General features: G+C 29.4%; 1 protein-coding gene across 1 annotated transcript in view; it reads right to left on the bottom strand.

The window, feature by feature from the left end:
- Positions 1-25,538, bottom strand: part of LOC148299619 (neuropeptides capa receptor-like) — a 107,124-nt gene that overhangs the window by 29,238 nt on the left and 52,348 nt on the right. The window contains exons 2-3 of the mRNA XM_088275882.1: positions 14,064-14,154; positions 10,220-10,419 (exon numbers count right to left, since the gene is read on the bottom strand). Of these exons, the coding sequence (XP_088132008.1) occupies positions 10,220-10,419; positions 14,064-14,154 (291 nt within the window). The remainder of the gene's footprint in view (positions 1-10,219; positions 10,420-14,063; positions 14,155-25,538) is intronic.

Here is a 25,538-nt window from a genome sequence, read left to right on the forward strand (position 1 = left end):
AAGTCCTCCAGCCTTCAGTTGGCATAGCCGGTTTAAAAAGGCTATTTTCACGAATGGGGAATATTTGTGAATAAAGAAATTTGTCATATACTAGTACTAATAGACATTTTGCCTTTTAATGCTTCAATACGTTGATAAAAAATATTTTTACGTTATTCTTTTTCAAAATCTGCGAGTGAAATATACCCTAACTTTTAAATAGTTGTACCGAAGAAATCACAATTCGATTACGCATATATCCTGTGCACTGATGGTATTATTGTTATATCACACATGACGCAATTAACGCATCATTTATCGTCAAAGAACTAGCATGTAACACTTAACAGTTCCTTCGTACAAGTCGTAATTATTTTATTTCTATCAACTGTTTAAAATTAACAAGCTTTTAATCTATTTATCAAAAAAATATATATATTTTTGGTTAAGTATGAAGGTCAAGTGTGAAGTGATACAGACATTAAAAAGAATTGTGTAATTCAGTTAACGATATGATGAAAATAATAAATTATTTATTTAATATGAAAAAAATGGTTTATATTTACCTTTGGGCTAAGAACATACATACAGTAGAATCGTTTTTATATTCGAAAAAAATTAATCGTAGTTTAGTTAGAAATAAATTAATCATTTTGTGTAGTTTTGAGTGTGTAAATGGTGCTATGGTGGTGAAGGGTAGTATTGTTTGCATGCTGTGTTAGTGATTGTCCTGACGAAGAGATGGGTACGTCTTGAAACCGGTAGACGTAAAAATCTCGGTGAGTGGTTATGTACTCATTTTATTTTTGTAAAAAAATAAATAAGTAAAAATGACTAACCACAAAGTAAATGCTGTAAATATTAATAATATTGAGAACAATATAAACTAATCGATTTCTTGAAAATATTTATGATTTTTTCACCATCCAAAATTTAAAAATAAACATGTTTGGTTGATGTTCGAGCCTATTGAAAAAGTAAAAATAAACATCCTTTCTTTTCCTTACTACACTGAAGGCTTTTGAGGGCTCAGAAAGCCTTTGTAGGGCATAAGGGAAGTTTGTACATCTTTTTCATATGCGAATTCCAAAATGACAGACTTGATAAAAATATTTAGATTAATATCGTATACATGAATTGGCAGTTTGCGGAAGGAAACAAGAAAATGTAATACCGAAGGGGTGGGGTAAAAGGAGAATGCTAAATGACCTCAAAACGTTTTTCTCAATTGGGTTGTACGTAGTTCAACGTATTTCGTTCATCCCTGTTGCATAAAAAAATAGGGCGGAGAATTTGGTTGGGTTAAATTTACTTATCTTGTTAAATTTGTGCATCAATCATGGATGGATTCAACAAAAAAACGTTGAAGAGATACGCCCGCTAGATCAGTTTATCTCTTTTGTGTTTTTCGTTAGATCTATATATATATACAGTAAAACCTCTATCTATAATTTTTAAAGGGACCCATTGAAATAAACTATGAATGTGGTAAAACGATGAATAAGGGATTAAGAGGTCTATCCACAAGGAGATACGATTGAGTAAAGATACCGTCCTCCCAATCTACACAATCATTGGTACGTTAAAAATTTAAGTAGATGACAAGTTTTAGGTGTAAGTTTAATAATACAAATCTGATCAGAACTAAAAAATATTTAACTTAAGTGCATTATAAATAATCTGTGATCGACATTTGTTTTTTTTGCTGTTTTATTTCCATAAGTCAATAGTAGATTTTAGACTTTGCAACTAACATTTTTTTCGGCATCGGTTATTGAATATGCGTAGTAGAAAATTTTCAGTCTTTCAAAGAGTGTGCAATACTTCTGAAAATGAAAATACAGGCAGCGGCTCCTCTTCATCAATATCGACCTCTTCAGCTTTCTCTGTCAACCTTGTGTCGCACAAGCTTTCGATAGCTTTTATCCCACACGTTGTAATACTGTCGACGATGATGTAACAAAATTGAGAAAATCGAGAAGAATGTAAAAAACAGACAAAATATATTAAATATGCAGCGTTATTCAAACGATGAATGCGGTAAAATGATAAACATTAAACCTTATAAATCTGTAAAACTTTTAAAATTATTTTAAAAGCTTAAATGTATCGAAAAATATTCGTTTTAAAATTAATATTTTTAAAAAAATACATTTAATTGGCTTAATTATTTTTTTCCATGAAAGACTATTCAGGTTATCCATTTTAGAATCGACTAATTTGACAATATGTATATTATACCCTTCGATTCCGGACACGTATAAATTATTAAGCACAACTAACCCATATCAAAATATTATTGGTAACTTTTAATTTGTAACTAATTCAATTACAAATATAATGATGGTAAATCCAATCCATTATTATTTAAAATAATAACACTTTACATTGAATTATTATTTCAATATTTTTTACACATTAAATCCACAAAAAGTTTTTTCAAATTTACTGTCAAAATGTCTTGTGTCGTATAAATGAAATATTTTCCCTAATAATTATTTATATTATATATAATTTTACAGGTTTATATCTTTACTTTTATTTTTATTTACGTACAATACATAAAATCCAACTAAATTTCGTTTTTTTTTAATTCTTTGCCAAAATATCATGTTCATAGCATTAACTATATTTTATAAATAAAATCTTTCCAAAAATCACTATAAATATATAAATATAGGATCATTTAATCAAAACATACTCAATTAATCTTTTTTTTCGACATGTAGAACATATGGAATCTTCAAACTATCTTTTTTTTCCAAGTCAAGTAAGATTAATTTTCATTGTCACTTTAAAATTTAACTATATTAAAAAATTAACTATCATGAAATCCATCCTGTTAAACGAGTCATTTAACATTGTTATTTTTTTTTCAAATCAATTAACCTTATAAATTTTCGTCGACATTGAATAATTTCAAATTCGAGATTCGTCATTTTTACCGCAATGATTTGCATAATTCTACATCTTGAATATGGAATGAAAAGCTTCGTGTAACTCGAAGAAAGTCAATTTTCTTTTCTTACAAAGGATTTAAAATTTATCTTCCGTTTTCTGGGTTGTGTAAAGAGAAAACTTGTTATGTTTGCGTCTGGCCATTATTTGTTGAGTACCGTGTACCGTGTTTATTCTCATACTGAATTGAGTTTTCTTTCAGAGGATACACGTCGGTTGTACAGTGTGCCATGAAAATTGGATTTAGTATTTAATATATATAAATATTTATAAATTTTTATGTATGATATTTATAAATTTTATATATGATAGATGTGCGAATAGTGAAATAAGGAAGAAATGCAAAGCTGAGATAAGCATAATCGATAAAATTAAAAAAGGTGTGTTGAGATGGTTTGGACATGTAGAACGAATGAGTGAGGAAAGAACTGTAAAACAAATTTATGAGGCGAATGTAAGTGGAAAAAAGAGCAGAGAAGACCAAGAAAACATGGTACGATCAGATATGCCAAATACTTGAAAGTGGTCAGGTTAGGAGTCGTAACAATCGGCGGGTATGTATGAGGAGATGCATGAACGTGGAAGAGACGAAGAATGTTTGCAAAGACAGAGTGGTGTGGCGTTTTATTCTCTCTGCCTACCCCTGCGGGGAAGCGGCGTGGTGGTTAGTTAGTTAGTTTTTGTTAGTTATAAATTTTCAAATATTTTAATGTTTATGCTGTGATCAAAGATCATCGAAGGAACATGTCATTTTGATAAATAATAAATATGTAACTTAAGAACTATACTTCAGTCACTATAATAACTTTCTAATCTTAATTCATTTTTTATGAACCCCGACATACTTGTGTTAATACAAAACCGTATTCATGACACATTTCATATTTTTTTTTTAACATTTTTTTTTGTATAAAAAATACAACATTGTTTTTATCACTCCCATTTTTAATAATTTTATCCCAAACGATGTCGACAAACATTTTGTCTTCTTTAGGCACAAATTAACTTAAAAATTGTAAGTTTAACGTTTAATATATGTATATTTACATTCCCAAAGAGGATGAGTTTTTTGCTTGAGACCGGTTAGAATAAAAGTGTCAAAAGTAGAAAAGGTTAATAAACTTAATAAATTTTTAATGTTTCCAAATACTTGTTCACAAATCTGGATTATCTCCAATCATAGGAGTTATTTACATACTATTTTATGTTAAACGTTTACCATATACGTGATCACTAAAACCAGCCTATGACGGTCATCAGCCCCGTAAATACCCAAACTTATTGTTCTTCGTCTTTGATGAGATGTCTAAAAATAAATAATAAACTTAATGTTTTTTTATGAATTTCAATAGTTGACCCCGAAGGAACATAGATTTTTTTCCATTTTAGTAAAAAATGTACTAAAATATAAATTTTTAAATTGGTATTTTTTTAGACACTTTTTATATCATTATTTCCCTTTTCATTCTGTTGAGCATATTTTAAAAGGCTTTTTAAAATATGAAATCTTAAAAGATTATTTTTTGGTATTAAATATTGGCGATAGAGTTTTTGAAAGCATCTTTTTAACTCCCCATTTTATGTAATTTACCCATCCTATAAATTAACATTTTAATGATTTTTTTTCATTATTTTCGTAGTGTCGATTTTCATGTAAAAAAAACTGGTTCATCGTCGAAAACGAATTACTTTTATGCGTAATGGAGTGTGAATTTACTGCTCTTGGTTAAGTGGATAGTTTTTATGAGATCGTACGGTAGAGATAACCGCTAGCGGCTTCTTAAGTTCTAAAACCTTCTCCACAAATCGTAAAAAAATAACCTTTCAATATGTACCTACATCAAACGCTGTGCTCCTGGTATTTTTAAATTTTTAAATTAGCAATAATTTTTTCAAAATGGTCATATTTTTTTGTGCATAGTTAGAAAACAGGCAAAGAAGTCGCAAACAGTTCGAGAACATGTGCATTTTGATATAGATGAAGAAAAATATGGAAGTGTAGGTATTTACGGTCCATTAGTGGCCATTTGGACTATACATTCTATGAAAAACAGAAAACTTAAAAAATCTATCTGATATTTTATTCATTTCATTCTAACTACTGCGCGCCACAACTGTGTGGAAGCGAGACAGCAACAATGTGTGGATTTTTATTAATTGCTTTACTTATTTCTAATGGAAAAATTAATTTACACAAAGTGAATGATAAATGAAAAGAAGAGTATTGTATTACCATATCACAAAGATAATAATGCAAAAACGCATGTCAAAATAAATTTTGATAGCCAAATTCCAGTTCATAATCTCTGGGATACTTAGACTTGCATCTTCTTTCATTTAAAAACAATAGATGTTTCATCTCAAATTGATACACCTATAATATTTTTAAAATATATCATCCACTGGGTGAATAATGCAGTGTGTAATAGATTAATTTATAATATACTGTTAATTAATTTCATTTTTCAAATTTAATTAAACATTGAAGAAACATTTAAGAGTTTTTTCCCGTTTTTTTTTTTTAAATCACATTTTCATATGGTGTACGGAGTGCGTGGATGTTTTTGGCATCTTATGGTAAGGGTAATTAACTATTACCTAACTAATGTTTTAGAATTAGTACATAAACCCTGATGATGACAAGGTTCTTGTCGAAACCGGTTGGAAAAAGTGTACCAATAAAAGGTGGTTAAAAACAAAGTTGTTTTATTTTATAAAATTTATAAAATGTGCCACAAAGTATCTGCAAAAAACATTCAAGATATTAAAGAAACCATTAAAATGTGAATGTTTGGTCACTTAAATACTTTTCTTTTTGGTTTATCTCACATGACTACGAGGTATAAAATTGGTTGGTGGAGAAATAATGATTAAATTTTGTAATCCACATCGTATTTGGTTTCCTGACTACTAGCGCACTGTGTTCAATTACTGCTCTGTCGAGTAACATCTAACATCATTATCTTAACTTATCTCCTTTTGATTGTGCACAACCCCGAAAGCTCGGTACGTGACAAAGCACTATGGGGAGCGGGCGGCGGCGCACAGAATGTAATATGACAAGTAAAGTTGGCCAGAATTATTTTTCTAACCAATTTTTACAATTCTACGTTACTTCTATTAGATTCTGTACTCCTGGTATATATTTTTTATTAGTAAGCTTTTTTATTCGATCCACGTCGAATTGTGAAGTCAATAAATTACAATATAAACTAACTAACTAACCATCACGCTGTTCCCCGCAGGGGTAGGTAGAGATAATATAACGCCATACGATTCTGTTTTTGCAAACATTCTTCGCCTTTTTTACATTCACACATCTCCTCTCACATACATACTTCGACTCCTGACCTGCTTTTGGCTGCTTTCAAGTATTTGACAAACCTGATCGTGCTAAGTTTTCCTCAGTTTTTCAAGAAAAAAAATATTTTTTTTTATTTTATTTTATTTGGAAAACCAACAGAGAACAATAACATATAAGTATACACCTTAATTATTGAAAAAAGCTCCAATTACAGGTTTTCGCAGTATGAGCGTTAACAGTAACAAAAACAAAAAATTAAATATATATTATTCAAAGGAATTGGAATAGGCAGTGGAAGTTTTTATTTATCAGAGAAGTTAAATCGATGGATGTGTGTTTACCATATTTTTAGTGTAAATAGTTTAGTTATTGTGAAACCAATAAAGCTAAATTCATTGTTGTGTGCCAAACAAGAACGTTGAATATAAGAATTTTTAAAGTCTTCCTCTGCTTTTTTCCAACTAAATTTTTTTTAACCGTTCTTTCTTCACTCATATTTTCCACGTGTCTAAACCGTCTCAACACAGCTTTCTTAATTTTATCGATAATCCTTATCTCGATATAACATTTCTTCCTTATTTGACCAATAAAACACCTCTTGAATTTTTAAAAATATTTTTAACGTTTACGAATTGATTCATTACATTGATTGATTCAGCAGTTACTTGGTAGTAGTTGTCATCTAATATCTTTGCATTTTCAATCTAAGTTTCACTTGGTAAATACCATCATTGTCTTCGTACCCACTGATATTTTTTTAAATTAAAATAAGAGACAGCTCTCACTCCCTCTTCTTCCTTCAACGTCCCAAGGCTGTCCTCGAAAATTAAGACATATCCTGATATACGGTATTTGAAAATGAAATGCATCGAAAAACGGGTCACAATAGATTATAAGAAAAAGTAATATTAACCAACCTGGATATGTACAACTTCTAGTAGATAACATCCATTATTTCTCAACACAAATTTGTATTCACTATTTTTTTTTAATTTTACGTTTTGTTTAATGGCCAAATTTAGAAATAAAATTGCATTCTGTGCAATGTATGGTACATCAAGTGTACTCGGTGCATTGTTTATGCTATGTATTCTGCCACAAAACAATTGTACAACTTTGGCTTTGCTCATAGATTAGTTGGTTAGTAGCTAGGAAATGCTACCCGCTTGTTAAATTGTTTTTGGCACAATTCAGTTTCCATCAAACGGTGAACCACGTATTGTGTTACTTCAACTTGAATTATATTGAGAATTATCATAGGAATCCAGCAAAGTAAATTTGGACTGAACTCTGTTATGCAAGAATGCACCAATTCGGAATTTCGATCACTTTTTATGATATTACTTTTACCCGTAATAAATAAGTTGAATAAGTCTTAACTACAACATTTTGAGTGTGTCCAAATACTTGCTAACAAAATCTGGATTATCTCCAAATTGGAGATAATCCAGATTTTGTGAACAAGTATTTGGATACACTGAAAATATTGTATGTAAATTATCTGGTCAAATTAAAAGTTAAAATAATAAAAATGAAAATGATATCTTCTGGCGTTTCTCATGTATGTGATTATAATCCAGGATTCGGGCCTCACATATTTACAAAAGAGTTTCTGCTCAACAAAAGCTTATTTTCATCTCACCAATAGATGTCTCTAGTGAAGTTCTAGTGATTCAAGAACCATGTTTCAAAATTGGTTCATGTATATAGAACTTCCAAGAGCTTGAGTAGTGTGGTTGTCAATAATGGGCTGAATTGGTGAATGTTACACGTGTGTAAAGTGATCACTTAAACCAGCCTGTGACGGTCGTCAGCCCCGTAAATGCCCAGACTTCCATATTTTTCTTCATCTTTGATGAGATGTCAAAAATAATTTATTTATTGTTAATATTCTGTCGTACGTAAACTTTTATGTAATTAAAAAAAATCTGGTTCAGAATTTCGCCAAGATTTTCAACCCAAAAAAATAGAATCATTTAGTTTAACATCTGTAAAAAAAAGGTACTTATACTGATGACATACTTTATTTTTTTTAGTGAAGAGATAATCATATGAAAGTACATACTAAATCACTTTACATTATTATTCTCATCCGTTCTTATGATAAAGATATGATTTAATATGCCTTTCTGTAACATTTTAAAAACCTGAGAATTAACGAAAAACATTCCCAAATAAGTAATACCATATTCGAATCTCGTAAATCGCATTTCCAGCGTACTTTGTTTAATTACAGTTGTAAAATGATGTACTGCGAAGGAAACGTAATTTATCCCGCGTAATAACATTTCAGGTTCTAAAAGGGTAGGAACTTGAGAGATAATTTAAGGTGTAGAACAATTTGCATTCTACCTCTCTTGGCAACACTTTAACGCGTCTAAATTTAGACGGTATTTCCGCCATAAATCATTTGATTAAAAATCACGATTTCACTATTTAAATTTTATTTTTAACTGTATTTTATGTATAATAATAATAATAATAAACCCTTATCCGCACCCCAATGGTGCATAGGGCACTGTGTCATATTAACGCAGTGTTATCTTGATCGTTTACACATGAAGGAAAGGTGATCAGCCCTCCGCTTCAGGTACCAGTCCATGGTAATATTGAATAAATATTACAGTTAAAAAATCACTTATGTTTATTTCACCCCCCTTGGAAATCGAATCCGGGACCTCCAGAACGGTAGCCGAGCGTGCTGACCATTACACAACGGAGGCGGACAAAACATTTTATACATTTTATGCATAGTATAATTAAAAGTGCATACGAGACTATAGGCTTGCATACTTCACCACTAGGTATAGAATGAAAATTAATAACTTAATTTTAAAGATTTCCTATTCCATACAAAAAATTATTTTTAAAAAAGTGAGCGTTCATTTATTTGATCTTTCTTGAAAATTATTTGAAAAATTTTTTTCTACCATTATTTTTTAAAATAATGTTTGATAAAAAAATACGTGTTTGAATGGGAAAAAATGCAATTTTCTTTATTATATCAACAGAAATAAAAAATTAAGTATTTTGAGATGAAAATATGGAAATCTGGGCATTTGGAGGGCCTACGAGCTGTCATTTACTTGTTTAAGTGATCATTTTATGTACTGAATGTCACTCATGATTGATGACCACATTTCTCGCGGAAAGTTTAATGTATGCTTCAATTGAAGAGATTGACTGCATTTTAGCATTGGACATCTTTCATTTAAAAAATGGAGGATTGATGTGTCATGTCTCATAGCAAGTTGAAACACCTTTAAAATTGATATTTCAATCGTAGGGTGAAGAATCTAATGTCCGATATAATATATGAAAAACGACAATACTTTAAGTATATCCAATTTTTATTTATAGCGCTGGGTTTGTTCACATGGAGATATTTATATATTGATGATACATATCAATATATTGATACTACGTATCAATATATGAATAGCTACGTATCTGTTGCGTATGTTTTCTGTTTTATGTGTTATTATTTTTACATAAGCTCTAAATTAAGTCTGTCTATTTTATTATTGCTGTTTACTTTTAACTCAATAAACATTTGTGATATTTTGTAATTGGAATGTTGAAATTACCGTTTTATTTGTAATTCATTATTGTAAATGTATGTTTGTTAATGTTTTGTTAAGTTTCTAAATAAATAAATAAAAAATAAAAATATACATATATACATATATATATATATATATATATATATATATATATATATATATATATATATATATATATATATATATATATATATATATATATATATATATATATATATATATATATATATATATATATATATATATATATATATATATATATATATATATATATATATATATATATATATATATATATATATATATATATATATATATATATATATATATATATATATATATATATATATATATTGTATGGATTCTCAATTCGGAAAAAAAAAATCGCTTTAATATTAATACTCGTGGGTCTTACTTGGTGGATAGTCCAGATAGTTGATGGTCGTGTGCAAGAAGAATGGCATAGCGCACGCCAGCGAGACTATCCACAGCGCTGCGATGATCCTAACGGGTCTCTGAAGGCCCGACATGGTGTAGAGATGCAGCGGGTGACATATGGCGAGATAACGCTCGGTAGAGAAGGCCACTATGGTCAGCACAGACACGTAGGAAGACCTAGAAAAAGGAAATGAAGCTTTATTTATTTGCAACATTTTGAGTGAGTCCAAATACAAATCTGGATTATCTCCAATTAGGAGTTATTTCTTTACATTTTTTTGACATTCAGACCTTACATACAAATGAATGAGTTTCTAATTTTAAAAAATCTTTCCTTATCCTAACATTCTCTAGGAACTCTTGCACATTATGTTATATATATGAACCAATTTAGAAACCTTGTTCTTGAATCACTAGAACTTCAATAGAATTCCAAGAATTTGAGTAGTGTGGTTGTCAATAAGGGGTAGAATTGGCGAATGTTACACGTGTGTAAAGTGATTACTTAAACCAGCCTTAGACGATCGTCAGCCCCGTAAATGCCCAGACTCCATATTCTTCATCATCTTTGATGAGATATCAAAAAATAATATTATTTTTTATTATTTACATAATAGTTTTTAATTAAGTATTCATCATACATACGATAACGAATTACTATTTCCAATATTGTAAACATACTGGGTTTTCCCGTGCCAATAATACATTCTACGGTTCTTATTTATAAAATTATTTGAAAAGGCAATTTTTAAAAATTTTGTAAAATATTATATATACTAACATTCCTAATACTTTAGAAAAAAGAGTAACTGAAATTTAAAAATATTTTTAGTATTAAATTGGTAAGCACGACCAAAAGAGGTATATATGTATGTGTTTTTGTTTGATGTGATTCTGTGTTTTTGATCTTCGAATTTTATTCAAGTTTTCATAAAGTATGTTAATTGTGATATGTGTTCTTTACTAAGATGATTTTTCTTGTCTACTGTGAGAGTAATTCTGGAAACCATGGCTTACGCGATTTACGATTCATTGATTTTGCGCTTTGATGCGGAATACATCGAAACATATCGCTCACTCCTTTCAAGAAAAATCAAAAAACTTGATTTTTCAGGAGAACGTTTTTAAAGTTGAAAAATATAATAAAATGTATAAAAAATAAATATCAAGCCACTTACTGAGCTTTTTACTATGCAACAGATCTTTTTAGGTAAAACCTGAAAGTTTTTTCTCCATTTGAAAAATATTTAGTATATTTAAAAAAAATAATTAAATAATACCTTTTCATCAAAATGCAAAAACAACACTTTCTGCCCTGTAGCGGGTAAATATTAAGTTTAAAACATGCCTCTTTTTCTAGGATATAGTACATTTTCTGGGCATTCTGAAAATATGGATAACTGAAAATTTAAAAAAAAAATATTTATGACGTTCTTGAAAGGAGTGAGCGATATGTCACATAGATTTTAAGAAAAAGTAGTAATTAACATGTAATTATAAATTAAAATTTAATTGATATTACAACAATGTGACTGCTGAATTAATTCAAGCAGAAAAAGAAAATCCGTACTCTTAGTTTTATTGTTTAATTTTTTTCAATAACACACTTGTATAACACATTTTTAAAGCGAAATAAATTTAAACCCAAATTGACATTACGTCTGTTAAACTTTTTCCTACGATACAAAACCAATTTAATCCACTTTCACCCTTCGAACATGTTCCCTTTCCAACATCTACTGTTCCGACAACCTAATTGACATTTTAGTGATAGTATTTTTTTTAACATCACACCCCAACGACGCCTGTCTAAAAAGGAAGTATAAAACAGTTAATCTGTAAGGAAAAAAAACATATAAAAATCTGATTTATTCACGAGAGCCTTGTGTCATTTAAAGCTTTTCTACCCCCAAATTATTTATACTTTATTCCTAAAAAAGTAAATAATATTTATTATATTTCTATTTTGTCATTAAAATGTGTTTCTAAGTGATATTACACAAAGTAAACGATGAATCATAAGGAGAATATTCTATTTTTTTTTAATCCTTTTTAACGATCGTAGCTAGTTTGTGCATTATATATAACATGTTGTATACTATATGATAAAATAATGTTTTCTCTTTTTACGTTTATTATTGTTTCAAAAAGTAATTATCTAAACAAGGATGAACATATTATGCATTAGCCTGAAATATTAAATTATTATCGCTTAATAGTTAGGAAGTGACATATTCCAGATATTAATATGGTCCGCGATATCATTGCCGACGTTTTGCATTCGGTGTATAGGAGTATAGAATCCAGACAGTCCGGCTGTTATTAAAATAAAATATTTGACGGTTTCTCGTGAACCGGTTGGGGCATAAATATTTATCATTTTCAATAAAAACAGTCTAAAATATTATTTAAAATTTTGTATAGGTAACCTATCCGTACCTCTTAGGTACGGATAGTTGACCTTCTAGGTAAAATTAGGCGTGTGTCTTTAGGAAAATGAACATTGTAAGCAAACCTTCCTTTAATTATATATTCCTAACGACAGCTAGAAAACCCATCTCTCATATACCCGGCATTAAAATGAATACGCTTCATTAATAATTTTCATTTCTGAAACAGTGCACGTTTCAATTTAATATAGCGGGTTCCTAGTACATCTTCCAGGATTAATGATAACGTTTAAAATGACCCGGTTATATTATCCTGGAAGAAACAAAAAGGATGCGGAAGTAAGGTATGGTTTCATGTAAAACGTATGTTTTAGGGATCGAACCTTCAGGAGTATTAAATTAATTTCTCATCATTTCCTGAAACAAAAGTGCGATAAGTATACGACTATATTTATTATTTTATTATTTATTATTTTACTACTGCATTTTTTAATTGATACTTCAACTACAACTTATGCCACATTTTTGTCCTATTTTGTCAATGCATCACTAACCGCTTACGTTACATCACGTTGGCATCGTATTTTCGCCATACGTTATCAAATACATGGCTAAAATGGATGCATAAGCCACGTTAACGTCATCAGTTAAACGCATTTTTTAAAAATATGTAATATACTCTGTATGTCTAAAAATTTCACTACTTTTTTTAACAGTATTTCATATCGTTTCATTTTTTTTAACAATTTATTTACATTTCTACTTAATACAACCAAGAGAGAGATAGCTCTTGTGCTTGGAGAGGGACTTTTTTTAGTTTTTTTTAGTTAGTATCATGTTATACATTTGAAAAAATACATATTACAAGGAACATATATATTTATGCGGTACGAGGGAGTTATTTTGTTTATTTTTCAATTATAAAGTCTTTAAATAGTATATTTATAAAGTTCTTTGAGTTTTTTTTTCGTAATTACAACGAAATATCGGTATAACATTTATAGTATAAAATTATTAAAATCTATCGAAAATATGGATTTCAAAAATATTTTCCATCATTAATCGATATCAGAAATAGAAATCTAATTCATCGAAAAACTGCCTGTTACATAAAATACAATATGACATTTTTGTTTAGTACAATCTATAATTTTTAAATCAATATTTTTTTCATTTTGAACATTGTGGTGAAAAGCAATTATTTATTTGTCGTTTTTAAATGTATACATCACCGTAAATTCTTTGAGATGATTTCTCACAAAAATGGGGTTATGGTATATAATTTGTCAAAAGAATGAATAAATAAATAATGACAAAAATTGAAGGAACCTTTCATAAAGAAAATAAATGACATTAAGTGCCTACTTTTTAAAATAGTCGTTAGGAAAATATAATAAATTGAATAAAATATTATTAAAACATATCACTTACGCTTCTGAGAGGAGAGCCCTTAATTTGCAAAATCCTATTCCCAAACTGTAGGGGTACTGGTGCCAATAGACGCTAATATCGTTTGGCAGGCCTGAAACAAATTACAAGAAAATTTTAGTCGCTAAGCATGATACATCCAAAGGATTTTGAGCCTTTGTACAAAACAATAGTCAATGTTGATTCGTAAGCAAATAATTGCGAATGATCAAAAGGCATGGTTCAAATTCGGCAACACAAATATTTGCATGGTCTCTAGTTATTTAGTTTGAATATTGACATTGACATCTTGTGATTGAATCTAAAACAAACAGTAATAAATGACGATTCAGGATTTAGGTTGCAGAAGGTTAAAAATATTTTAATTATTACTTGGAAACAACATTTTGAGTGTGTCCAAATACTTGTTCACAAAATCTGGATTATCTCCAATTACAAGAGTTATTTTCATATTATTTTTTGACATCTCCTCAAAGATGAAGAAGAATATGTGAACAAGTATTTGGACACACTCAAAATGTTGTAAATAAATTGTCTTCCCAAATTATAAGCTTAATAATAAAAATGAAAATGGTATTTTCTGGCGTTTCTCATGTGTGTGAATATAATCCAGGATTCGGATCTCACATACTAATATAAGAGTTTCTGCTTTATAAAAAAGCTTCTTTACATCTCACCAATAGATGTCTATAGTGAAGTTCTAGTGATTCAAGAACAAGGTTTCTAAATTGGTTCATATATAAAATACTTCCAAGAATTTGAGTAGTGTGGTTGTCAATAATGGGTAGAATTGGTGAATGTTACACGTGTGTAAAGTGATCACTTAAACCGGCCTATGACGGTCATCAGCCCCGTAAATGCCCAGACTTCCATATTCTTCTTCATCTTTGATGAGATGTCAAAAAATAATATTACTTGGAAAACTAAAGAAAATCAATATTTAATTTATGTTTTAATTTTAAATCAAACACAGATTTTTTGAGTCTACTAAGTTGTATTTTATTTAAAAAAAACACACACATAAAAATTTATAATGTGACAATTATTTCGCCTTGTTAGGGCATTATCGAACGAATGTTATTGAATGAATGAAAATTAATACATAAATTAAAATGGAGTTCTACAAATTAAACGCCAAATCAATAAATAAAAATGAATATATAATCTTTGGCAGAATAGCAAATGTTTAACGATATTTGTGTAAGGGTGATTTTTTTAGAGAAAAGAGTAATATTGGTTTTTTATAAACTTTATAAAACAAAACAACTTTGTTTTAACCACGTTTTTATTATTAGTACACTTTCACCTACCGGTTTCAACAAAAACCTTGTCATCATCAGGGTTTTTTAAATTCTTAAACATTAAATACTCATAATAAATTACATTCCCCTACCAAAAACTAAATCCTAAATGTTAATCTAAACAACATTTTGAGTGTGTCCAAATACTTGTTCACTAAATCTGGATTATCTCCAATTACAGGAGTATTTTTAATATTATTTTTTGACATCTCATCGAAGATGAAGAAGAATATGAAAGTCTGGGCAATTATGGGGCTGACGACCGTCATAGGCTGGTTTAAGTGATCACTTTACACACGTGTAACATTCACCAATTCTACCCATTATTGACAACCACAATACTTAAATTCTTGTTATAAAAAAAAGTTCTATATCTAAAGTTCTATATATATGAACCAATTTAGAAACCTTGTTCTTGAATATCTAGAACTTCACTAGAGACATCTATTGGTGAGATGTAAAGGATTCGGACCTCACATACTAATATTAGAGTTTCTGCTCAATAAAGGGCTTCTTTATTAAGCAGAAACTCGGGAAAAAAGAGCAACGCACGGTAACAATTAAAAAAAAAAAATTAAAAAAATCGACGATAGCTTTTAGTATAGCCATTTCATATAACTTTGCTGAACAAATCCTAGCTTGATTTCGGTGCATATGGCCACAGCGGGTGGCTAGTGAGTCATGTGCAAAGACTAACTAATTTATATAAAGACCGCCGACACTTTATATAAATAATAAAACATAAAAAAATCATATTTCTATTATTTGTTCCTCTTTTTTTCTTCATCAACATTCCTGTTCTTTTTATTTATACATAAAACTTTGAAAAAATACGTGTTTTCTTGAATATACATACTATTACGTAAAAATTGGTTTATGTCCCGTTTTGTGGACAAAAATAAATGGTCAGCTTATAATAAAATAAATAAAAACCCTTATCCTCAACAAATGGTGCATAGGGCACTGCTTCATATAAACGCAGTGTGATCTTGATCGTTTTTTACACATGAAGGTAAGGTCAACACCCCTCCGCTTCAGGTACCAGTCCAGGGTAATATTAAATAAATATTACAGCGGAAAAATCACTTATATTTATTTTACCCCCCCTGGAAATCCAACCCAGGACCTCCAGAACGGTAGCCGAGCGTGCTGACCATTACACTACGGAGGCGGACGTCATGGTAAATGGTCAGTTTAGGTATACATTATCTTAAGGTAATAATAAAGGGCACTGGCAAGAATAAAATAGATATTAACAGAAATAAAATATAATTTTAAAAAATCTTTTTAATGACATATTCTTTCGCACATGAATTCTCTCTCCACAACATCTATGATTGAATGAAGTTTTTTATTTAGCGGAGACCTTCATGAAGTGTATGTAATATTCTTCCCTTATTAATCATAATACTACCTCCTTGATACCTAGTCATGAATGGTGAATGTTACACGAGTACAAACTGATCACTTAAACCAGTCTATGATTGTAAGCTCAGTTTATACCCAGACTTTTATACACACGTTTTTCTTCTTCTTATTTAAGAAGTCTAGTAAATTTAGATTTGTGTAGATTCCAGGGTAAAAGACACCGAGAAGTCTATGTATATTGTTATAATTATTTATTTTTTGCCGCTGAAGATTTGATTCACCCCATTTGCAGTACAAGAAAGTTTACACAAATGATGGAGCGTCTCGCCGCGCTTAACGTATTCCAGAGAGACAAGCTAAGGGGAGAGCCTATTTATATCAACATTTAAATTAGTATCTAGGTTTTTCAGAAAAGTAGCACAATTGTATTTTATTTATTGTTTCGGCATTCCTTTGTGGCAAGACATGTTAAAATGATAAAGAAAACACTTTTTTTTTAATTTTATATTTTAGTTATTATTCAGACCTGACGATGGAAGTTTAGTTTCTAGTAGTCATTATAAACTCAAGTGGTATAAAAACAAGTGTTTCCCTAATCATTTTAGTACAGTTTAAGGTTAATTTAACTGCCTATAACTACGTTCAATAACAATAGAGGATTTTTTAAAAATAATATGCTTTTTCCTATATTTTAACGATTTAAAAACATTTACTAGTATGTGTTTATATATGTAGATATAAATACATATATTCGTAAGAATTATCCGAACCCATAAGAAAAAAAGAAGCATTGTTATCTGGTACGTTGAGTACATGAAAAAATATCCATATTAAATGAACCTCCCCTGGAAATCCAGCACTATAGCTACTATACTAGAAAGACAGTTTATGTATGTATGTATATATATATATATATATATATATATATATATATATATATATATATATATATATATATATATATATATATATATATATATATATATATATATATATATATATATATATATAATATATATATATATATATATATATATATATATATATATATATATATAGATATATATATATATACATATATATATATATATATATATATATATATATATATATATATATATATATATATATATATATATATATATATATATATATATATATATATATATAATATATATATATATATATATATATATATATATATATATATATATATATATATATATATATATATATATATAATATATAATATATAATATATATATATATATATATATATATATATATATATATATATATATATATTATATACTCTACTACATAATTGCAACCCATTTTTCGGTAGTATTTTTGTTCTATTAAATACTTCGACTTCTTCTTCAAACCCTCATCCACACCCGATGATGCATCGGGCAATGCATCATATAAACGCAGTGTTATCTTGATCATTACGTATTAAAATAGAAATCAAGTTATGGTATACTCGTTGTGTTCTCGAACCCGGAAACTTTGGCTTAGATTAGACTGCGACACTAACCACAAAACCATAGTCCGGTTTATGTTTTTTTCATATAAAGCATGTTTTTTATGAAATTCGACTCTCTTCTTAAAAGTGGTCACAATTCGAAACAGAAGTGAGTTTTGCGACAGTCGAAGCGTGAAGCGTAATGTGACAAGGGAAAGCGATTTTCGTGAAAAATAAAAGAAAAAAAGTTAATATTCATTTGGACTCTGTACTAGCCCTTTTTTAGCTAAGATAACGCGTTTATTTCTTGATTAAAAAAGTTTATGAAGTGTAATGGAGACGATGTTACGATTTTATTTTTTAATGTTAAAGGCAGGAGTGATGGAAACTTTTTTATTGCCTTTTTAATTGTTATTGAGAAAATGACATAATTGTTTTTGAACAATGTATTTTAATATTCTCAATATTATTAATATTTAAAGCATTTACTTTGTGGTTAGTCATTTTTACTTATTAATTTTTTTACAAAAATGTTAATAAAATTAGTATATAACCACTCACCGAGATTTTTACGTCTACCGGTTTCGAGACGTACCCGTCTCTTCGTCAGGACAATCACTAACACAGCATGCAAACAATACTACCTACCAATAATACCTATGGTGGTGAAGGGTAGTATTGTTTGCATGCTGTGTTAGTGATTGTCCTGACGAAGAGACGGGTACGTCTCGAAACCGGTAGACGTAAAAATCTCGGTGAGTGGTTATATACTAATTTTATTAACATTTTTGTAAAAAAATTAATAAGTAAAAATGTATTTTAAAATTAAGAGACATTTAAAAAAAAAAGAGGTAAAGATTATTAGACAGATTGGTGTGGCAATATATTTTTTCTGCCTACCCTTGCGGAGAAGTGGGGTGATCGTTAGCTCGTTACTTTTTTTTACACACACACACATACAAATAAAATATATGTGATTCTCGAAAATAGTCGTGTTTACATAAATAAACTGAAGATAGTGGACGACCGAGGAAAACTTGGCACAATCAGGTATGTCAAATACTTGAAAGAGGCCGGGTCAGGAGTCGTAAAAATCGTCGGGTATGTATGAGGAGATGCATGAATGTAGAAGAGGCAAAGAATGTTTGCAAAGACAGAGTGGTGTGGCGTTCGATTCTCTCTGCCTACCCCTGCGGGGAAGCGGCGTGATGGTTAGTTAGTTAGTTAGTTAGTTAGTTAAGAAAGTGGTAGTTTACAAACTTTTTTTTTTGCATTTGAATCATTGTCTTCTTCTTCTTTTTCTGGGTGTAGACCTTGCGTCCTGTTTTTAAGAGGGGTTAGCCTCCCAGCTATCGATCCATCTCTTTGGTGATCTTTCTCGCATATTTATCTTATCCTGGCGTTTCTTATCTCGAAGACACAAGTTATGTAAATCTTCATCGCAGGATTTTTCCATGTATAATTTTTCATCATTGTGTTTTTTTTACATTATTTTTTGACATCTCATCAAAGATGAAGAAGAATATGGAAGTCTGGGCATTTACGGGGCTGACGACCGTCATAGGCTGGTTTAAGTGATCACTTTACACACGTATGTGTGTGATTATAATCCAGGATTCGGATCTCACATACTAATATAAGAGTTTCTGCTTAGTAAAAAGCTTCTTTACATCTCACCAATAGATGTCTCTAGTGAAGTTCTAGTGATTCAAGAACAAGGTTTCTAAATTAGTTCATATATATAGAACTTCCAAGAATTTGAGTAGTGTGGTTGTCAATAATGGGTAGAATTGGTGAATGTTACACGTGAGTAAAGTGATCACTTAAACCAGCCTATGACGGTCGTCGGCCCCGTAAATGCCTAGACTTCCATATTCTTCTTCATCTTTGATGAGATGTCAAAAAAATAATGTGAAAATAACTCCTGTAATTGGAGATAATCCAGATTTTGTGAACAAGTATTTGGACACACTCAAAATGTTGTGTTTTTTTTTATTTTTAATTTATTATTAGATTAAAACCAATATTTTTAGCTTTTCCACTTTTTTATTTGACCAGCGACCGGGTTTCGTCGTTACCGACATCATCAGACTGGTGATGTCGGTAACGACGAAACCCGGTCGCTGGTCAAATAAAAAAGTGGAAAAGCTAAAAATATTGGTTTTAATCTAATAATAAATTAAAAATGCAATTCCATCACGAAGTGTCAGTGGATAATATAAATCTATTTTTTTTTATATTTTGATTCATTGTGTTTTCCATAAATCAATTCCAAATCCACAAATACTATTTTTATTTATGTATATCTTTGAACCGACAGGAATTGAACTTTCTAATCTAACTTTACCTAACTGCATTACAGATCCTATTCGTGCAATCTTGATTACATCCAACTCTTCTGTGAGGTATTTGTGTATAAGGAAGCCCGAACAACGGAAGAATAGTACATATCAACATGAGAACATATCTACATGAATTGGTACAGGAGAATGTATGGGGAGAACATTCTAGAACTAAAACGTGATGAGCTAGATAGCATAAAAGTTTTTTTGAACAAACTTATTCTTCTATATTGTCAGTCAGCTTGACATTTATGTATTTTATGTTTTTCATAACATACAGCATACGTCTTTTGGCTTTTAAATAATAAAGCATTTTAAATTTGATTTTATTAAAATAAAAAAATAAGATTAAAAGTATTATTATTTTAGGGTAAAATACGTCCAAATTAGGCTTTTAAGCACTTAGCTTTGAAAGTTTGTTTTTAAATCAAAATATATCAAAAATTTGAATTCAAATACACATAATTACGATTACATGCTGACCTTTGGATAAAATTATGGTACAGTAGCATAATTTTATCTAAACCAATGGATGATTTTAGAAGCAAACTTTTTTTTAAGACTAACTCCTGATTTAAGTTTTGTACGGACATTAATACGTGGAACTGCATTTAACATAATAAAATAAAATTAAATTTTAAATTTTTTTTCACACAATTTTTTTTTTGACCATTGACCGGTTTTTGTCGTTACCGACATCATTAGACTGATGATTTATCATACTAGTCTGATAATGTCGGTGACGACGGAACCCCATCACTGGTCTTATAAAATATATCGCTCACTCCTTTCAAGAACGTCATAAATCAAAAATCGTCAATTTTGAGTTGTGCATGTTTTTGTAATGCCCAGAAAATGTACTATATCCCAGCAAAAGCAGCATATTTTTAACTTAATATTTACCCGCTACAGGGCAGAAAGTGTTATTTTTGCATTTTGAAGAAAAGGTATTGTTTAATTATTTTTTTAAATATGCTAAATATTTTTCAAATGGAGAAAAAATATTCAGGTTTTACCTCAAAAGATCTATTGCACAGTAAAAAGGTAAATAAGTAGCTTGATATTTATTTTTAATACATTGTATTTTATGTTTGAACTTTAAAAACGTTCTCCTGAAAAATCAAGTTTTTTGATTTATGACGTTCTTGAAAGGAGTGAGCGATATGTGGAAAAAACTAAATACGTGTAGTTGTTTTTTTATCACTAAGTAGTTATTTTATAACAATGTTGTTTTTGTCATATGAAATAAAATGGAAAACAACAGTAAGTTCTTGAAATATTATATAATAATGGCGGGTTTTTTTTTACTTATTTGACTCTTATTAAATTGCAGTTAAAAATTCAGTGGTATTATTCTAATCAGTATAAATTTGAAGCGTAAAGAAGTATCGTTGTTATATTTACATATTTTAGTCAGTTTGATGCGAAAGTTCGCCTTTTTCGAAGAAAACCGAATAAATTTTCATGAAAAATGCAGCACGCGATGAAGAAATTAGCCTGACATTTGTACTGATCGGTGTTATCACCGCTGAAAGTTTCTGAAAGTGCTCTGTCTGAAAGTCAAGGTTATTGACTTGAGGTTTTTTTGTTGCACAATACATGGGTGTGCCAATACTTGGATGTAAAAGGGATTAAAAATTAATTTTCTATTAAAACGTGTTTGTTAATTACGGGTATCAATAAAATACTAATGATAATACAATTGGAATATTAATATATCTGGAAGGGTTAACAACCATTTGCTGGCCATTTAAGAGATAAGCATCGCATTATGGAATTTTATTTGCATATTTATTTTACCCTTCTCTCTTTACTTACGAATGGTGTGTTTATTTCATTTTCATTATGTTTATTTTTGATGTTGTTGATATGTTTTTTTTTGTGCTTGCTGATATGCATATATATGTGGATATATACAAGTTTTACACTTCAAATTTAACGTTTCACAAACCAAATTGGAAGCCTTACAAACCAAATTGGAGGTTTAACAAATCAAATTTAACGTCAAACAAAACAAATTGGACGTTTTATTGTATTTTATACCAAAGTTTGGATTTTTCCAAGTATTTTCATATGAGTACTATGTACATTTACCATCAGTGTGAATATCTTTTATTCTTAAGTCTAGCTAATGCGTTAGTCACCATGTTGGCAGTTCAACAACGTCATAAATCGAAAATCGACAATTTTCAATTGTGAATGTTTTTGGAATGCCCAGAAAATGTACTATATCCCAGCAAAAGTGGCATATTTTCAACGTAATATTTACCCTCTACAAGACAGCAAGTGTTGTTTCTGCGTTTCGAAGAAAAGGTTTCGTTTAATTATTTTTTTAAATATACTAAATATTTTTCAAATGAAGAAAAAACATTCAGGTTTTACCTAAAAAGATCTGTTGCATAGTAAAAAGTTCAATAAGTTGATTGATATTTATTTTTAATATATTTTATTATATTTTCAAATTTTAGAAATGATCTCCTGAAAAATCAAGTTTTAGATTTACGACGTTGTTGAAAGGAGTGAACGAATTAATGTTTTTTTGTCTATGAATTTTGAAGCATTCAGTATATTACCCTAATAGCGAGTGAAGGAAATCTCGTCATAATTGATGCCATTTGGGGTGGAAAATGGTGATTTATGGAAGAAAAAATGCGACGAAATGTTTTCATGTGATTCGTGCTGGTACTATTATTCGGTAATCTGTCGCAGGCAGCTTGCAGACGTGTTATCCATAGTCAAAATAAATCGTTAAAACCTGAAAAACGTTGAATGAAAATTGTAAAATAATAAGCCTCGCAGAAAAGAGCTCACAAACTACTTTAGCCTTTGAAAATTTAAAGAAATTAGTGAAACGATATTAAGTTGTATTCTCGTATAAAGCTTTTATCATTCTCGTACAAAGTTTTTATTTTAAATAGGAATATAAAAACTTGACCCAATCAACGGTTACAAAGAAGTATTAAGATTTATAGGTTTTTCCGCACAGTTTTATAAACACAATTATTTTATTTTAAAATTACCTAAAACACAACAGAACGTGATATATTTAACGAAAAAAGAAGAGAAATTTATATAACAAATTAATTAGAAATTAATATAAGAAATATATAAAATCAGTATTTGGAGCACTTGCTTTTCTATTTTCCTTTTTTTCTTACTTTTCTTCAACGAAAGTGTGTTATTTTGACTTTTTTTTCACAAATACTGCACTCTGCTCCACTTACAAGTGAAATAGATTTTTTTCGATTTTTTAATATAAATAAAGAAGACTAAAGAAGATTTGTAATTTGCAGGCCTTATGACCTTCTAAATACCGCTTTAAGTGATCACTTTATATACGTGTAACATATACCATTCTACCTGTTAATTACAAATAACACTACTCAAATTTCTAAATGTATTTGAACTCCAGTGGATATATTTCCAAGAAAAATATTTACGTCTACGGTGCTAAGCGTTAAAAAAATAATTGTTTTTCTTTTCCATAAATGAAATCATTATCTCGTCATTCAATCTTCTTTAATCTGTTTTTACACTCAACGAACAATAGGTTTTTTTCATTGGGGCATATTCTACAAGAAAAGAATTTTCGGATATCATTTATTAATAGTTTTTTTAAGTATAATATTTAATTTATATTATGGAAAGCCTGAAATATAAAAAAAACGCTCTCATAAGACCACTGAGCAATGTAAAAATGACTAGTTCAAGAATTACAGATGTTCTTGAAATTCTCTGACGTTGCTTTTTACTCCTTTGAACTTGTCTGCAGTCAATTATTCTTCATCTTACTAAATTTAACAGGGATAGAAAAATTATGAAAAAGGCAAAAAAAATACGGAAGAAATCTTTAAAGGAAATTTTTATGATCAAGTATTTCAGATACTTCAAAGTGGTCAGAGCAGAAGTTAAAATACTCGTCGTGTATGTATGGTATAGTATGATTTCGTCCGCCTTCGTGGTGTAATGGTTAGCGTGTTTAGCTACCGTGCTGGAGGTCCCAGGTTCGGTTCGCAGGGGGGGGGGGGTTAAAAATAAATATAAGTGATTTTACACTTCAATTTTTTTTTGATATTACTCTGGACTGGTCGCTGAAGCACAGGAGTGATCACCTTGCCTTCATGTAAGTCACGATCAAGATAACATTGCGTCAATACGATACAGTTGCCTTTGCACCATCAAGTGTGGATAAGGGTAAGAAGATGTATGGTATGAGGAGATGCATGAATGTAGAAGAGGCAAAGATTGTTTGCAATACAGATTGGTATGCCATTCTATTTTTTCTGCCTGGCCCTGCGGAAAAGTGGCGTGATGGTAAGTTTATTTAGAAAAATAGGAAGATTTCATCATACTAGCAATTTTGAGTCATCAATTAATTTATTCTTTTATAATTAAAAAAATAATAATTAGTAACACACCTGTTACCAACATTTTCAGTGTGTCCTAATACTTGTTCACAGATCTGGATTATCTTTAATTAAAGGAGTAATTTTTCATATTCTTTTTTCATCTCAACATTTTACACATGAGTAAAGTGATCACTTAAAGTCAGTCTATGACGGTCGTAAACTCTATAAATGACAAGACTTCCATATTCTTCTTCATCTATGTTGAGATTCAAAAAAATAATGCTTATAACCAACGTTTTAATGCGAGTGTATGTATACGTTGTATGTATTTATATGTTGAGCAAAATAATTCAAAATAATAATAATAATAAAGGTCAAGTCATGAATAATTTAGAAAATTTAGAAATACATAAAAATTTAAATTCAGATAAACAATAATTAATAATTTACTGTTTCAAAATACGTCACCATCAATGTTTCCTTTTACAAAAAACGTTGTTCCTTAACCCCCCTACCTATATTTATTAACCTATATATACACCTAAATATATTTTTGTTCGTTAGTTTTAATTTGTACCAGAAGATGAAAACAATTGTCGTTTTCGAAACTAGTCGTAAATAAAAATAAAACTAGATAAAGTGGATTATTCAAG

This window comes from Brachycentrus maculatus, unplaced genomic scaffold, assembly GCF_059751285.1.
Source record: "Brachycentrus maculatus isolate JH-2025_06_01 unplaced genomic scaffold, ASM5975128v1 h1tg001048l, whole genome shotgun sequence".
Classification (NCBI taxonomy): Eukaryota; Metazoa; Arthropoda; class Insecta; order Trichoptera; family Brachycentridae; genus Brachycentrus; species Brachycentrus maculatus.